The sequence below is a fragment of the Phascolarctos cinereus genome, unplaced genomic scaffold, assembly GCF_003287225.1.
Source record: "Phascolarctos cinereus isolate Bilbo 61053 unplaced genomic scaffold, phaCin_HiC Scaffold_98;HRSCAF=638, whole genome shotgun sequence".
Taxonomy (NCBI): Eukaryota; Metazoa; Chordata; class Mammalia; order Diprotodontia; family Phascolarctidae; genus Phascolarctos; species Phascolarctos cinereus.
The window spans coordinates 36,516-54,404 of NW_027556390.1; the positions used below are offsets into that span (position 1 = coordinate 36,516).

The window sequence follows — 17,889 nt, forward strand, 5'->3', positions numbered from 1 at the left end:
ATTTGTGCTTTAAGAATGTTATTTTGCCAGGTGTATGGAAGAAGGATGGGAGAAGGGAGAGACTAGAGACAGGGATACCATTACGATGCTCCAGGAAGGAGGTCATGAGGAATCCAGGCGAGCAGGCAGAAAGGATGGTGTGCAGGTAGAACAGGAATTAGTGGTGGTACCTTTATGAAAATGGGCAATTGCGGGGGAGGAGCAGGTTTTAAGGGGAAGACAATGAGCTTTGTTTTCAGCATCTTGATTTTGAGGTGCCAATGGGACATCCAGATAGAGATGTCTTCCTGGCAGCTGGTAACGAGGGGACAGATCAGGGTTAATAATCACTGATATTACGTGAAAGGCTTATAAAATGCTTTGGATTTCAGAGTTATCTATGTAGAGATGATACATGATCCTAAGGAAGCTGATGAAATCACATGGGTAGATAGTATATATAGAGAGAAAAGAACACCAAGGGTTAGCGGGTGGAAGATAGAGCCAGCAAAAGAGACCAACTAAACTGATTCACAAAAGGAATTCATTGAAATGGAATTAAAATGTCAGCTCTTTGTCATTGGGTCACGTTGTATTCTTAGTCATTTACCGTTCAAATACTTGAAAACAGCTATCATGTCTTCTCTTTCCGCAATCTCTTCAAGCGATCTTCACATGGTGGGCTCCCAGAGACCTTCCCTAACCTGGTTGTCCTCCAGCTAATAAAAGTCCTGTGTGATTCTGGGAAAGTCACTTAACCCCAATTGATTCATGAAAAACAAAAACGTAACACATTTTCTTCATTCTTTATGTTTCCACTGCTACCTTATTTTTATTCGGTGCCCGCAATTGCACCTTAGGCTTCTACCATCCCCCTGAATCGCTCCAGCGCCCCGCAGGGGGCAGTATCACCCGCTTTGGGAGCTAGATCTATAATTTTATGCCTGACCATGAGCAAGCCCCTTCCCCTCCATGGGTCTCAATTTCCTCCCCTGTAAAAGGAGGAGGTTTTCCTAGATGACCTTGTGAAGCCCCTTCCAGCTTAACTCCAACTTGCCCCTACTGGGGGCAGAGCAGCACCTCAGGCCCTCTCTTCTCCTCCCCCTCTGCTCCTCTCCCTCCCTGTGGGTGCCCTTATGGCCCTCCACTTCCCCTCTCTCTGCACTTTCCAATTCCATCTCCTGCATCCCCTTATCCCTAGGGGGCAGAGCAGCACCTCTGGCCCTCTCTGCTCCTCCCCCTCTGCTCCTCTCCCTCCCTGTGGGTGACCCTCTGGCCCTCCCCTCCCCCTCTCTCTGCCCCTTCCTGTGCCTTGGCCTGCATCCCTTTATCCCTAGTGGGTAGAGCAGGCTCTTTCCTTTCTGTCCTTGGGAGACCTCGAGGCAGGGTGTCTCCTGAGAGAGGTGGACCTCAGTTCTAATCCTTCCCCATCCTCTACGTGGGAGGGCTAAGGGTCTGGGGTCTGGAAGGGGAATGGTACACTGGAGCCACTATGGTTGTGTTTCACACTGGGAATGAGTTCAATGTGCTGCCTGAGGCCTCAGTGAGACAATGTAAACAATGTGAGATCTCTCAGATGGACTGAGTGTAACAGTTTTGTAGACTGTTACAAACTCAAGGTTGGTTACCCTAGCCTGAATAGGCCGAAGTTTCAAGTTCCTGGAAAACACATGATCTGTACTGTTACATTAGTATTAAGTCATGGCTAATGCTAAATAAGGATAAAATAGCTAGGACTGCTAGTATGATAATGAGACTCCTTGTTTCTGGGGTAGATTTTCACGTTTTGGATCGTAAGGATGAAATATCTGTTCCAATGGGAATTTACAGTCAGTGGTGGGTGGGTGTCTCTGCGTTAGGACTATATAACCTTTGTCCTCGCCTTTGTGCCTCTCCTGGCACTCGGACTGCCGGACAGAGCAGTTGCCTGCTTCTCGCGAGAACGTAATAAATCTTTCACTTTCTACCTAGAAAATCTCTGGTGTTATTTTTGGCTAAGTGTAGCACACAGTATTTGGTGCGTTGGCCGGGAAAATGTGACCAGGTGGAAGGACAGAGTCCTGGGCCTCTTGGGAAGGCAAGCCCTGCCTTGATTTTAGGCAGCCCATGCTGCTTGGGATTTCTTCCCCTTCCACCAGGTGAAGTGACCCGAAGCAGAGAGACTAGGTGTATAGTGAAAGTAAAGGAGAGGACTCTGCGGCAAATCCCGACTGGTCGGTGTGGACAGAGCAGTCAGGTAACTTGTGTGCACGTGACCCAAGGTAAGCACCTAGGGGACCCTTGAGTCAAGCGTTTACCGACCCTGGAAGGGTGCCCTGGATAGAAAGGCTCTTAGGTGACTGAGAGGTGGAGGCGACTCACCTGTGGTTGGGCGTGTGGAACCAGGGGGTTCCATCAATATTGAAATGGGCAAGGCTCAGTCCAAGCATCCCTCCACAGAGATTGAAATTAAAAGAATACCGGTAAATAGTCCCTTGGGAAATAAATTAAGTAATTGGAATGAGTTGCCAAACTATAAAGGGAAAGATTTTTAAAAAATGATTAGATACTGTTGTTTTGTTTCGGGTAATAAGGATATTGGGAGTGGCACGATTTGGCCCTATCATGGCTAGGTGGAAAACTGGGTGTGCCACAAATTAAATTTATTTGTGAATGAAAAGGATCCTGTGGACCCGGAGGAAGTGATATAGGCTGGTTTATGGCTTCCAGGGAGCAGGATGTTTTTGAGTGAAAATAACTCTAAGAAAGAGGATAATAAGGAGGGGAGGTAGTGTCTCAGAAGGGGTGGGATCCATTGTCGTCTTCTTCCACCCCCTCCATGCAATACCCCCTCAGGGGCCGGCAGTTCCAGCACCCCCCAAAAAAAATACTAATGTAATATTTAGGCTATATGATTGGTAGAGGATTTCTGACAAGTTTCTCGCTTTTGGATTCTCCCTGTCATTTTGTTCTATGTTTGTCTGTGTCTGTGTCAATGATGGTCTGTGATTAATGTCTCTGAGTTGTTGATCCTTTACTGCCAGGCAGCCAAGGGCTGCAACTGGATTCTGAAATGCTGCTTTCTCCCCTTCCCCCACTCCCTGATACCAGCCACATTCCCGGAGCGGGTGGGTGGGGGAGAGAATGGGGCAAACTATATATATATATACATATATATATATGTATATATATATATATATATAATTATTATTATTATTATTATTTAGATTATATGATTGGCAAAAAAACAAGTTGAAGAGGATCCTCAAAGTGTCAGGTCAGAATCACAAAGAAATAAGGTATGTGCAGTTTTAAAGGGACTTTAATCAAAGTCCATCAGAGGATTAATTAGGTAGAAGGAAGGCAAGAAGATTTAAGCATGTAGGAGAGAGGGGTATGTGTAGGAAGCTTAAGGAAGGTATAATTTATTTGCGCAGTGGGAATAAAGGTTTTGAAAGTAAAAAGGTTTGGAAATTCTTGAAGAGTTGTTGGAAAATATTCTCTTCCTACGGTGGATGGAAGAGAGAGAGATAAGGAGGAAAGGAGGGTGCTCAGATCAAAGGGAGGCAGGCTAAAATAAGTCTTTAACCATGCCCTGCCTTATATAAAAGACAAAAGGTTTTGTGTACCAGAACAGGAACAAAAGGTAATTTATGGGCAGCCAGAGGCTGTGCTGAATGAAATATAATGTTCACAATTTATTACATTGTTTGGTATTAAGATACATTAGGAAAATGTAACAATCTGCAAATGGTTAAACTTTGGCATTGTTATGTCAAGTGGCTTTTCATAATTTGAATGTTATTAAAGTAAATTGAAGGAAACTAAAAAAAATGCAGTGGAAAAAATAGTAAAAATTGTGTGACACATGTGAATTGTTTAGAATGCGTACTAAAGTTGTAAAAGCCGTTTGGCAAGAGAGAGAGGGAGGGAGAGCCCTATTCAATATCTCCCTTCAGAAATTGAAAAAGAAATCTGTTTAGTAGTCAATTAATTATTAAGCTCCAGAGGTGTCTACCTGGAGGGAAAGCAAAAAGAAATAGTTAGAATACTGGCCCAGTACATTTGAAGCTGACCTAGGATGTTACCATCGGTGATTCCAAACTGTTTGTAAAACTTTTGCAAGAAAATGTGGACATGAATGGGGAACTGAAATATTGAAGAAATATTTAAAGGGTCAAGGGTATTGAATTAGGAAGGTATATTTGGATAATTTTAAGAGTACATAATGTTATTTGGCATTAAGAAATTTATTAACTATGTGGCCCCAAGAAAGTTTTATTCACATTAGTTTGTATTTCTAAAATTTTCCTTTATTGCATAATTTCGTAAGCAACTGTATCATCTGTGTTGGCAGAAAAGTAATTTTTTTTAATCAAAGTGTTGTTAGGTTCCTTCTAAGGCTAACAACCGGATTTTGGGATGGGTAGTATGAGCCAAGCTCTTCAGGCAGGGATTAGTGGTCCTGGAGAAGTCAAGGCCTTGAAGAACCTTGATTGGGAGTGCCCCAGGAGACTGCTGGACCTGGTAAAGGGGTCTAGAAAGAAGAAAGAAAGATTTTTTATTGGGTCTGTTTTAACTTTTTAACATACTGCTTACAGATGTCTGAATTTTCTTATGTGATGTAATCCAGTAAGCAACTGTATTAGTTCTGTTGCTGGAAGGGCCATTTCTTTTATAATCTGCAATGTTAAAATAATTGTGAAATCAGACAAAAGAGAAAAAGGAATGAATTTGGCTGTTGGGGCATTCCATATGATCTTGTTTTGTAACATTTCCTTTTAAATATTGTAATTTTAAAAAGTATAAAATTTCCAAATTGTGTTTTTATTTTAAAGGGAATTTTTAGTTGCAATTGTTTGGCTATCATTTATGAAATTTGTGAGATTGTTAACTAAGTTATTTCGGGTTACTGTTTTCATGTTAAAGCCTAAAAGGGTTAATTACTGTATATGGAAAGAAGGAGACAGTGTACAACCTTATCGGTTTGGTTCTGCCCATTCAAGGGCACCAGTATCAGCCCTCTCTGAGGGCCGTGGCAATTCTCATTATTTTGTAAACTTGCCAAGGTCCCTGGAAGCCATGAGAAAAGAACTTGTTAGGATTATGCAGTTCCTAGACAATGAACTTAGCTTTCTGAGAATTTGCAAGTGTATAGAAATTATTTCTAATGATTGGCTTTTACACCAGGACAAGTTTAAATTTGGGAAGGAAAGATGTTAAGCGAAATCGCTTATGTATGTGAGTCCTGGTAAATCTTGATTTCTTATTGCAAATCTATGAGAGCAAAATTAACTGTATCTGGCTTTAAGCTGTGATTAGTGAGACTTGCTGTTTGAGGGAAAAGGCTCTTGGGACTATAACTAATTTTGTTTTGAGTTTGAATTTGGATATAGTTGTCTGCGTTAAAATCAGTATCTGAGAGAGATGCCAGTCAATGTGATTCTGTACTGGTAACAGGTGGAGGTAAATGTGACTCATTTGGGAAAAAGCCGAGGGGACAATCTTAGCCTCAAACTGAGATGGGATCCTCCTGGCTCAGTTTCCCCATTGTGTTCCTTTGGAAAAGAATGTTTCCCACCTGACTATTCCTCAGTCTGGCTATAAGGAGAAAAAGATACTGCGTGACTGGAGAATTGAGACTCTATCTGAATTTAAACAAAGTTAAGGATATTTTATCTTGTTATATTCGATACGTCACATGTCCCTGCTCTTTTTCCTTCTGCAGTAAGTTTCTATGATTAGAGCAAGCGGTCAGTATAAGATATGAGCTCTTTTGTGTTATCTTACTGGGAAATCTAATGATATTTTTATCTAGAACTAGAACCTGTGCAGAAATGTGTGCAAACTGCTTAAGACTCACCTTAAGATGTTCCGTTTGTTTAAAACAATCCTAAGAGCAGTAGTATTTTTCGTGTAATCAGTCTCTTACTGTTACCAATGTGAGATTCTATTATAACACCATTTGACCAAGGAACTTTGTGACGTATAGGGATTCTGTGATAACTAGGAATTTAGTTTCTTGATAATACTCTACAATTTGTGTTATTTAGGGACTTTTGCACCAATTTAGTAAGATTTTATGAACAAGAGTGGAAATGCATGCAAGTTATTTAGGGCTCACTTTGGAGATGTTCCTTAGGCAAAGTGAGATTATAGTTCCACCTTAAACTGATTTTTGAAACCTGCTGGTTCTAATAACTGACAGTTTCTGAGTCTGAGTCCGGGTATAAATATCAAGGAAGGTTGTCTGAGCCAATGATCCATGATGCCAGTAGCCCTGTGAGGGGCAAGTATGAACTGCAGGTATGATTTCATGGGAAGGTTGAGAGGGCAACTGTTCTGCATGTGCTGAGGTGGGACCCTCTTGACTTGATTCCTTAACTGAAACCTGGCCGGCTTTAAGTCTGGCTCAATGCAGTTTGCAGTTTGACATCACACTCTGCCTGGAGTTGACAGGAAGTTGGGGGAAATATTGTTCCCTCATTCTAATCTCTTAGTGGCAAGTTTCTATAATCAGAAGATTTTGTAAGTACAGTAACAAAGTTGCTAAAATAATTGATTATGGAACATCTTAGATTGCTATAGAACGGGGATTAGTGTTCCTGTATGAGTTAGGGTCCTTTAATGGCATGGAGACAATTAGGTTTATTTTGTAAATGCCATCAAAGAAACATGGCATGACTAGAAGTTTACGATTTTGTATATATACAGTGTTAAAATTGATTATTCAATATATTTATGCATCTACTAGAGCCTGTTATCAACCCCTTAGTGAAATCTCATCCTCCTGGTGAGGAAAATAATAATGGATTAATGTAAAGTATAAGACACTGGGTTCTGAGGTGAATTTCTTAAACATGACAATTGACCCTGGTTCCAATTTTGAGTTTCTGAAATGATCGGGGTTAAAAAGATTAGAAATGGTAATTTAAAATTGTGCTGAAGTCACTCCTGCAGGAGAATGGACAGAAAGCTGGTTCCTACAAGAAGACAAGATGCTGAGATGCTGTGCTGGAGATGGCTGGAACAAACAGTAAGGACCAGAGGACTTCATTGACGATATCCCCTGCCTGACAGCTCTATAGGACAAGACTTTTTGAATTTTATAGGGACTAATCGCTCAAACTCCCCCTCTATGGTTTCCTGTTCATAAACTACAAGTAGGTGATTGGGTATATGTTCGGTCTCGGGAAGATAAAAAATTAACCCCAAATTGGGATGGGCCCTTTCAGGTACTTTTAACTTCTGATACTGCAGTTGGCACCCAGAAGCGGGGTTGGACCCATCACACCAGAGTAAAAGAACCAGTGGCGCCTCCTTCATCTGAATGGACTGCTGAGAAACGAGAGGACCTCAAACTGTATCTATGAAGGAGACTGCTTTCTACGGGCCCTTATCATGATCCTTAAACTTCTTTCATTGCTTATAGTGACTGTTACTGCTGCACCTATCCCTGTACTGTTTCTACAAGACAATCAATTCATACAACTTATGCAAAAAGTAGGGGAAATAGTTAACCTTAAGAACTGTCAGATTTGTGGGGGGCCTCAACAGCTTGAGCAACGGCCACGGGTACCCGTGCCCCTCAGTCCGGCCTGGATCTTAAGTAACAGATCAGAGGGTAATAATCAAACAGGATTTGGGCTGAGACTAAAGAACATTCCTGGCCCCTAGTTGAATCAATTAAAGGAAGTATTGTATTAATCAAAAGGGTAGGGGAAAGCAATTGGGGATGAGTACATGTGAGTATACTTATTCCTGCCAGATTGGTTACTTTGAAGTTGACTGTTCCCTATGTCAAGGTAGATGGAATGCCACTCATATTAAATACACTAATGGGGCATGGATATCATGTAAGAGTGCAAGGTGCCTTACTGGTACTAATTATCGCACAACCTGCAGATATGTACTGGCGGGAGGGAATCCTCTTTTAAGCTGTAATCTTTCCCAGGTAATTGGTGACTTAGACCGACTAAATCTATTTAAAGATGAAAATAGTATGGATGGGAAACTGAGGCTTCCTTATTATGATTGGGCATGGAGAAATCAAACATGGTGTGGATATTTTAGGAAATTTTGGAGCGAAGAGGATCGTACCAATTCAGATCCAGGGGTGGAAAATTGTAATTGAAAATGCATCTATAAAGATGGGGACCATATACGGTTCTGAGGGGGACCATTGGGAGACAGGGATATTCCATACTATCCATCAAGAGGAAATGTGAGTCGAATTTTCAGTAAAAAGCAACCAGCTTTAAAAGGCCATTATTGAATATGTGGTTTAACTGCTTATACACACTTCCAACAGATTGGACTGGAAATTGTTTATATTGGATAGTGAGACCTACATTCTTTTTTCCTACCAGGACAAGAAGGAAGCGTGTTAGAGATACAACTATATGATGACCTTGAAAGAGATCGGAGGTCAATGGATTCATCAATAGCATCTACAGGAAATGCTAACGGTTGGGGGGATGGTTGGCTCCTGGAAGGAATAATAAAAGAATATGGACCAGTAACCTGGGCACAAGATGGAAGTTGGGGATACAGGACCCTGATTTATTTATTAAATAGATTAATTAGGTTACAGGCTGTTGTAGAAATTATGACTAATCAATCTACCAAAACTACTGATTTACTTGCAACTTATGCCGAGCAGAGCCGGGAGGCTATTCTGCAACATAGACTAGTATTGGAGTATTTGTTAGCTGAAGAAGGAGGTGTATGTGGGAAACGGAATTTGTCAACATGTTGTATAAAACTAGATGACGTAGGACAGGCAGTCAAAAATATTAACAAAAATTAGAAAATTGGCCCATGTCCCGGTTCAAACGTGGTCAACTCCTTTAACACCACTTGGTGGTCCTGGTTTGGGGATAGTTGGTGGAAACAACTCCTGTGGTTTGTGTTAATAGCTTTTAGTGGGGTTATTTTACTTCCTATATGCATACCTTGTATAATTCAATTAGTTACTAAGTTAGTAAAAGATAGCATTGCTAAAATGATTACTACTGCCTCTGATAATACTAGAATGTTGTTTTTGCAGGGACGGGTTTGGGTACCTATTGCAGCATCAGAACAGGATGATCCTGATAGGAATGAAGGAGAGTTACATAAAGTGTGTGAGACGGTGTTACAAAATTTTGAAGAGATCTCAGTAAGACAAAAGTGGAGGAACTGAGTGAGACAATGCAAACAGTGTGAGATCTCTCAGATGGACTGAGTGTAACAGTTTTGTAGACTGTTACAAACTCAAGGTTGGTTACCCAGCCTGAATAGGCCCAAGTTTCAGTTTCCTAGAAAACACATGATCTGTACTGTTATGTTAGTATTAGGTCATGGCTAATGCTAAATGAGGATAAAATAGCTAGGACTGCTAGTATTATAATGAGATTCCTTGTTTCTGAGGTAGATTTTCGCATTTTAGATTGTAAGGCTGAAATTCCTGTCCAATGGGAATTTACAGCCAGTGGTGGGTGGGTGTCTTTGAGTTAGGACTACATAACCTTTCTTGTGACCTTTGTGCCTCCCCTCGGTTCGAGCTCTGGACTGCCGGACGAAGCACACGCCCGCTTCTCGCGAGACCAAAATGAACCTTTCACTTTATACCTAGAAACTCTCTGAGTATTATTTTTGGATAACTGTGGCACACAGTCTGGAAGGGGGAATGGTACAAGGAAGCCACTATGGTTGTGTTTCACCCTGGGAATGAGTTCGAGGTGCTGCCTCAGAACCCTCAGGCTTGGTGAGGTCTTGATCACCTGGACACACAAGCCATTGGGCAACCAGCATTGAGGAGAGAAGGTTTCTACAGGGCGTTCAATAGGGGTCAGGTGATACGATATGATATAATCTGATAATTAATTTAATTGTCGCAATAAATTATGTCTACTTGATGAAGGGGCTAACGGTTCTGAGCTTAGGTGATTCATGGAGACACAGTTAGGTGAGTTATATAACTGGAAAGAGGCACAGGTGGGGCTCAGTATCCCCACACTAGAAGGTGAGGGACAGGGACTTGCTTCCATCAGTATTTGTATCTCCGGGTGCCTAGCACAGTGCCAGGCACATTCTGGATGCTTAATGCAGCAGGCGCACCCAGTGTGTTTCCCAGGATAAGGGGAACTGGGAAGCACGCTGAGAAGACTCCCTAAAACCCTTCTGGGTCCTTCCCTGGATTCAAAGGACCTGGGTTCAAATTTGGTTTCTGATATTTACATTAGGGTGAGCAAGGGTCAGCCTTTCCCCTCCCTGGGCCACGGTCCCCCCCCCCAGTTTTTGTTTGTCCTTCATTCTGGAAGAGGACCATGACATTAGGGAGGTGATGCCATGACTTTCAAGTGAATTGGATTTAAGGGAGGGAGGGCTGTGCAAGGTCACCAGCCTAGCTTTCTCCTCTGGAGCCATCTGGGTCCTGTGGCAAGATATATAATCAGGACAACTGGAGATGACCCCCACAGTGTCTGGTACACAGTAGGCACTACATAAATGTCTGTGATTATTCCTCTCATACAGTGAGCTCCTTCAGAAGACTCCTCCCCCACCTATCACAAAGTGTCCTTCCTTCACCCTTGTTGGCCCATTTTCCTCCTCCCACACCCTGCATTCTGGGGAGGGGTCCACCAGCTCCACTACTGCTGTAAAGGGAGTCTTTCTCCATTAGAGTGTAAGCCCTTTAAGGGTAGGGCTGTTTTTGCTTGTATTTGAATCCCCTGCCCAGAGCCTGGCCCACAGGAGCTTCGAGGTTTGTTGACTGACTGCCTGATTACAAAGCACTTGGCTGGCACCAGTTGGAGTTTGGTAAACATTGTTGATCAAGTCATCGATTGGCTTCTCCCTTCTCTGTTTCCCCCATGCCCCTCACCCTTTGGTTGTCGGGCTCTTTTCTGGCAGGCACTACTGGGGCAAACACCAAAGAGGGTTACAGAGCTTAAGGCTGGACCAGGAATTCTGCTTCTTCTGACCTGCCCCTCCCCCCTCCAGGCCAGCAAAGCAGAGACTTCCTGTTGTGTTAACCGCCCCCCCAGCCCCCCAAGAGCCTGGGAGTCCAGCAAGCTTCTGGTTGGGCTTGTGACTGGGGAAGTGCCAGACATCTCTGGACCTCAGTTTCCACTTGGATAAAATGGGTCTACACATCACAGGGCACCTCTGGGGTCGCTGGGGCTCAGTTTCACCTTCTGTAACAAGGGACCACAGTAGATAAGCCGCCCACAACCTCGGGCCTCAGTTTCTCCAGTTGTAAAGAGGGTTAATGGGAGGCCATCAAAATCAAAGCTGGAGAATGCCAATATTCATCCTGCTACCTTGGGCATGCTGAGCAAGCATTGGTGCTACTCTGTAGAAGAAAGCAGCTTTCCTAGATGACCTTGTGAGGCCCCTTCCAGCTCTAACTCTGTCTTGGCCCTGCTGGGGGCACAGCAGCACCTCTGGGCCTCTCTGCTCCTCCCCCTGTGCTCCTCTCCCTCCCTGTGGGTGCCCCTCTTGCCCTCCCCTCCCCCCTCTGTGCACTTTACCTTTCCCTCTCCTGCATCCACTTATCCCTAGGGGGCAGAGCAGCCTCCTTCCTTTCTGTCCTTGGGAGACCTAGAGGCAGGGTGTCTCTGAGGGTCTCCTGAGAGAGGTAGGCCTCATTTCTGCTCCTTCTCCATCCTCTAGGTGGGAGATCAAGGGCATGGGGTCTGGGGGCAGGACCCAGAAGGAGCTTCTGGAGGCACTGAAGCCACTATGTTTGTGTTTCATCTGGGGTTTGAGTGCGAGGTGCTGCCTTGGGCCTCTTAGGCCTGACAAGGCCTTTACCAAGTGGCTCTATGTGCCTTTGGCCAATCAGAAATGGAGAGGGGTGGTTTCTGCAGGGCATTCAATAGGGGACGATTTAATATAATATGGTAGTATATTATGTGATTATTATTTTATTTCATTGTTATATAAATGATATTTCGTGGAGGGTTGAAGGTTCTGCATTTAGGTGAATCATGGAAAAACAGATGGAAATATTATTTACTGATGAATAAGGAAGTAGGTAAAGAGACCCCCTGATTACCCTAGCGCTTGGCTTGAGCGAGGTGGCCCAGCATTGAGGTAGGTGACCCCATGTGTCTTGCTGGCCAGGAGGGGAGGCCCTACCTGCCGCCTAAGGGCTCACTCCTCCCCTCACCCACGTATTCCCATTGACTTTCTGCCAAGAGTCCCATAAAATGGCTGTTTACCTGCTGGGCCCTTAGACTGTACAAAGGGTCTTTGGGTTTTTTTGGGCAACTGGGGTTAAGTGACTTACCCAGGGTCACACAGCTAGTAAGTGTCAAGTGTTTGATGTGAGGCACGATTTGAACTCAGGTGCTTCCTGACTTCAAGGCCGGTGCTCTACCCACTGCACCACCTAGCTGCCCCTGTACAAAGAGTCCTGCAGAGGGTCCATCCGTCCAGGACTAGGGCAGGAAGAGACAGGCTGATCGTCCTCCCCCAGACCTAAACCCCCCTCCTCTCAATCTGCCCAGTCAAAAGCAGACAGAACATTGAACGGAGAATGAGGAAATCTGCGTTCTGGCCCCAGTCCTGCAATGAATGAACATTATGAGATCAAGGATAGCATTTAACCTCTCACAGCCTCAGTTTCCCCTTCTAGAAAATGAAGTGGCAGGACTCTGTGATCTCTAACTTACTGAAGTGGAACCTTAGAGCCCAAAGGATTTATGCCTCAGCACTTGGATTAATGGAAATCTGGGAGCTGAACATTTGGACTCAGTCATGCCTTCTGGGACATAGTTTTCTCTTCCTTCAGGGAGGGGTAGGTATCCCCCAGCATCATGTAAGCTCCCTGAAGACCAGGGCGGTTTTGTTCTTCTCTTTGACTCCCCAGGACCTACCTCGCTCACTGCCTGGCACAGAGTAGGAACCGTCTACCTGCAGATTTTGCAGTCAGCAAGGAGAGTGTGCACTCCTGCCGTGGCCCCCTCTGTGGTCTCTCAGGCTGGGAACCACCCTAGGCAGGGGAGGTCCCTCTTGTGGCTCTCTTGGCTTGGCAGAAATGTCACTCATTTACACCCATGTCGGTTTTTGTTCAGGTTTGTCCAAGACAAAGAGTTATCTGGCAGAAGACTCCAAAGGCAAGTTACCCCTACCAGTGAAAGCCCAGATGCGGTGGGTGGCAAGACCCCTGGGGGCCAGGGCCCTTGGTGTCTGTAGCCAGTCAGCACACTGTCCTGCCCAGGCCTTCCTTCTCTCCCTCACTCCCCTAAAGAGCTCTCTGTTTTGTAGGGAGGCCCTGGGGACAGTCCCAGTCTGAGCCCAGCTCCTGTCCTTGCCCCAGAGGCAGGAGCTTCTATCTCTGAGCCTCTCTGCCCAGCCCTGCCCCTTCTCACTGCCTCTGAAGGGGCTCAGTCAGCAGCTGAGGATTCTCAGTGAAGGGCCCAGATGACAGGGGTGGGGCCTTTTTCCAGAGAGGGACGGTCTCTGTGACCACCTGGCCCTGGCAGGCCTTCTTGTCCATTTTTGGACCTCATACCTGAGGGCCAGCCTGGCGAGGCCCAAGACGCCCCTCTCAGAATCATGTTGGTTTTCACTCAAAGAGGAAGGAAATGCTAACTTGCACTTAGGAGTTAGATCCCAAAGTGTCAAGTTAGGGAGCTTGCTTCCAGCCTCCCCTGTGGAAAGGTTTCAGGTCTTTCTGTTCCTGTGGACTGAACCATCACAGAACCCAGGGGAAGGAGGAGGGGAAGGGAAGAAGCCTTTCTTCCCACCTACAATGGGCCAGGCACTATGCTGAAATAATTTACAAGTCGCTCGTTTGAGCTTCACCACAGCCCTAGAAGGCAGGTTCTGTTCTTAGCCCCATTTTACTGTTGAGCAAATTCAGGCAGAGAGGTGATACGGCTTACCCTCCGTCCCACGTCTAGCAAGTGCCTGAGGCCAACTCTGATCTCAGAGCTGTATTAAATGCTGGTGTTTTGGACGGAAGAGATGATGTATTCAACCAAGCAGTGAGAAAATGGCCCTGCCTGTCCCTCTGCACATTTTCTTTCCCAGTTGGACATTTAAATGAAATTTGCTCTTTTTTTGTCAGGTGATAACCCCTCTCCTTCACTAATGGAAACACAAACCTACTGGATTGAACACACCATCTACACCTGCTGTCTGATCACGTGCACTTAAGTCAATTTCGATGAAGAACTAGACTATGTCACCCATTTGTTATCACGCCCATCCATCACCCCATTTTTGAGTGCAAGCCCTCCCTTATAATGAATCAATCTAGCCTCAAAGCCCCAATCCACATGTTGGCAAGTCAGGCCTTGGGCAAGCTACCACCTTTCAGGAGGCCCCAGGCCAGGGGCCTCAACGTCCAATGGAAAAGGTTCCCTGAGGGCCAAATTGACTTAGAAAGGCAGAAATGAGGATTATCTACTTTGAAGTCTGTTGTTTATTTTGCTCAGCATTTCCCAATTCCATTTGAATCTGCTTTGGGCTTCCCCCTCAGGGGAGTGTTCCACCTGTGCTCCAAGCAAATCTCTAAGACTCTAAATGCAGAGAAAGTGAGAGGTAAGGGAGAGTTTTCTCCCCTGGACAAGGAGATCACAGCTCCAGTCCTTAACCCAGCTTTCCTGGAGAGCTTCCTTTGCTTTATCTGAAAACTGCCTCTTCATCTCCTTTTGCCTCTCTTCCAGGAGATCAGGTCTTTCCTGCCCTCCCTCACCTCATGGCAATGGAGGCTGAGTAGCTACTTCCACTAAAGGCTCCACCCCAGCCCCATGGCTCTGCTTTCACTAGGAGGACAGATGCGGGGTGGGGAGAGGTCTCCCAGGGTAGACTTTCTCCCCGCCTCTTCCTGCCTTGCTCCACAGAAATTATGGTTATCCCCACCCAACTCTGATGGCTAAGGTTTCCTTACAGTGAAGGGGGTGGAAGAAATGTTGTTTGAAAAGGTCAAGGATGGAGGGGAGTTGGTAGGCTACAGAGCAGGGCTTCCAGAAGAGCAGCAGCAATGGGCCACATGATGGCCTAGAAGGGTTGCAGTAACTCAGAAATAGAGGAAGAGGAGGAGGAGGAAGCAGCATTAGGCTGGCCTTTCCACCCAGTGCTGGGAGAATGGCTGGCCGAAACCAGGGAACCAGGGCAACGGGGAATAGCCAGACCCACACAAAGAGGAGAGGACAGGCTACCCCCATTCAGGCCTTAGTGTCAGCTGCTTTGATGGTCCTGGTACAGAGCTGAAGCCAGGTCGGGGAATGAGAATTGGGGAGCAGCGAAAGAACAAACAAAGGAGACAAAGGAGATGCGGCCTGACTCTTCCTTTCAGGTGACCTCCTCAGTCTGGTTTCTCCCATCCTCCCTCTCCCTCCTTTGGAGAGGTGATCAAGGAACTCCCCGTTTGCAGAGGCCCAGCCCAGGCTCCATGTCTGGATAGTGCCCTCAATCTCTGCGCTTCCTCGCTCCCTGAATCCAATGTCCCTCTGCACCAGTATGCATACACTCGCCTTTAGTGACCCTATGTTCCTGCTGTCCTTCCCAAGGTCCCGCAGCCACTTCCAAGATCGCTCGAGGCAGCAAGAGAAGCTGCCTTCCAGTGACCGAAAATGATTACCTGTTCTCAAGTGCATAAGAAAAAGGGGTATGTGGCTGTGAGGAAATCAGCACGCCTTATAATGAAGCAGAAGAAGCAGGCCAAGAAGCAGGTAGTTAAAGAGGAGCATCAGATCGCAGCTGAGGCCGAGAAGAAAGCAAAAGTCCAGAAGAAGAAGTCGACCGCGGGGGAGGTAAAAGTCAAGAGTCCTTCGGTGGGCCCCCGTGGCAATACTGGCCGCCGTGGCCAAGCTAGTCCCCGTGGTCGAGCTGGTTTCCTTCGGCAAGCTGGCCCTCAGGGCCTTGCTGGCCAAGCCTTGCCCTCTGACCAAGCTGATGCCCACTCAGCTCAACCACCTGTGAAGCTCCCACGAGGCAAGAAAGGTATGCAGAAGTACGACCAGAGAGGCAGGCTGAATCTGAATGGAGAAGACCTCTGTGACTGCCTGGAACAAGATTGCCTGGGCTGCTTCTACCCATGCCCAAAGTGCCAGTCCACCAAGTGTGGGCCCACCTGCCGCCGCAACCGGAAGTGGATTTACGAGGCCATTGCCAACGAGGGCGGAGATGTGGTTAGCACCTTCCCATTTCCCCATGCTAAGTAAGGGCCTGAGCTCCACGTGGCTGTGTGTCTCTCTGTGTCTGTGTGTCTCTGTGTGCCTCTGTTCCTGGCTGAGCATCCCTGCCTGGAGAGGAAGCTGGCCTGGCAATCCTGACTTCTATTCCTCCGCAGCAGTATTGCCATGAGCACCCCGGGAGCTTGCCCTCCCTCTTCTCCCAAATGCCTGCACTCTGATCCTAGGGGTAGGTAAAAATGCAGGTGAAAACCAAGAGGGCTTCCACCTATAGGGGACTGCAAGCGGCCTTCTTGGCTGAGATTTCCTGCCGACGTCTCTCCTAAAGCTAAGTCTTTTGGAACTTGGGAATTTCCTTCCACTGAAGGTGGAATGTGGTTCCCGCCCTGCCCCCCTTCCAGCTGCAGCCATCCGTAGAACCAGGCAAGAATACGCCAGGTTCCTAAAACTCCTTCCTGTTTCAGTTAGTGCTAGATATACAAACAGAAAAAGAACAAAGAAAAAAGGGATCTTTCTCCCACTTGTCATATGCTTGTTCTCACGTCTAGATGGTCATGTAGGTGTCTGTCCTATGTTGTGTCTGTGATGTTTTCTACATGGTTCCCTGGTTCTAGAGTTGGACTTTCTGACAACTACCACTTGCCTAATGACTTTTTTGCTCTCATCTTGTTGCAGGTATTAAAGGAGTCTGGATTCTCCTGGGACTCTTCTCAAAGTCTCCATTCTGCAGGTTATGATTGTTTTGAGATTCCACAACAGCAGAATATGTATTGTTAAAGTGAAAGCAGATAAAAAAGAATAAAAAGAAGTTTGTGAAGCTAATTTATCGTTGCCTTCATTTCAGAACAACAGGGAGTGAGGAGGCTGCACCCTGTCTGTGCAAGGCACTGTGCTGATCACTGGGGACCCACGGGCAAAGCTCAAGCAGTCCCTGGCCTCAAGGAGTTTTCTTTCAGCCCATGTAGGCACCTGGTAGATGGAGAAGGGCTCTCCAACTGTGGTCCTCTGGAGAGGCCTCTCCAGTGGCCCAGCATGCCCAGCTACACCTCTCTGGTTATTCCCCTGAAACAATGTTAGAGAGTGCTAGGATCTCAATTCCTCCCCAAGGCTGACACAGACACAGACAGACAGACAGACAGACACACACACACACACACACACACAGAGAAAGGGGGGTGAGGGAGAAGATGGGGAACAGCACAGATCCATGGGGATGCACAAGAGGGAGAGAGAGGTAAGGGGCTTAGTGACCTGGCCAGAGTCCATGAAGCGGCGAAACAGGGTGGGCAAGGGCCTCAAGCCTTGCCTTGGTCAGATGGGGACAGTGACCCTAGAGAAAGGTCAAGCAGTGGGACCTGCTCACCTGCTTCCAGGTGAGGATGGGCAGCTCTCATTGGAGGGCTGGCTTGTGGGAGAAGAATGATCCTTGTTTCTTTGACCTCAGGGAGTCAAGCAGTTGGGATGGCTGGAAATTGCAGGGGGGAATTTGGCCTCCATGGAAGTGGAAGGGGTGGTCCCTGGAACTGGCTAGTTCCTGCACAATGGAAGTTTTCACGCCCGGTGGGATGCATGATGCATGCTTCTATCCAATTTACCTTTAAGGCAGAGAAAGTACTTGCTTACACTCTTTCCTCAATGACTAAACGCTTAAACCTCTCCACACGTGCAATCCAACTTTATTAGTCAAATACAGGCAATTATACGAACAACAGCCAAGTCTCAGAAGGAACCATTAGCCTGCTTCCTAGAAGTTGCAGTAAGTATCTTTTCCACTGGTGGTCATGGCAAGGTACCCTAC

General features: G+C 46.1%; 1 protein-coding gene across 1 annotated transcript; it reads left to right on the forward strand.

Moving 5' to 3' along the window:
• The first annotated feature begins 1,728 nt into the window (after positions 1 to 1,728).
• Positions 1,729 to 16,905, forward strand: LOC144455105 (uncharacterized). The gene is made up of 4 exons (XM_078148078.1): positions 1,729 to 2,240; positions 13,023 to 13,064; positions 15,468 to 16,117; positions 16,767 to 16,905. The coding sequence occupies exons 3-4, from the start codon at positions 15,531 to 15,533 to the stop codon at positions 16,771 to 16,773; spliced, it is 594 nt and encodes a 197-aa protein (XP_078004204.1). The 5' UTR covers positions 1,729 to 2,240; positions 13,023 to 13,064; positions 15,468 to 15,530; the 3' UTR covers positions 16,774 to 16,905.
• Positions 16,906 to 17,889: the final 984 nt, after the last annotated feature.

Coding starts and splice junctions, on each gene's coding strand:
- LOC144455105 (XM_078148078.1), top strand. CDS start 15,531: ATGATTACCTGTTCTCAAGTGCATAAGAAAAAGGGGTATGTGGCTGTG.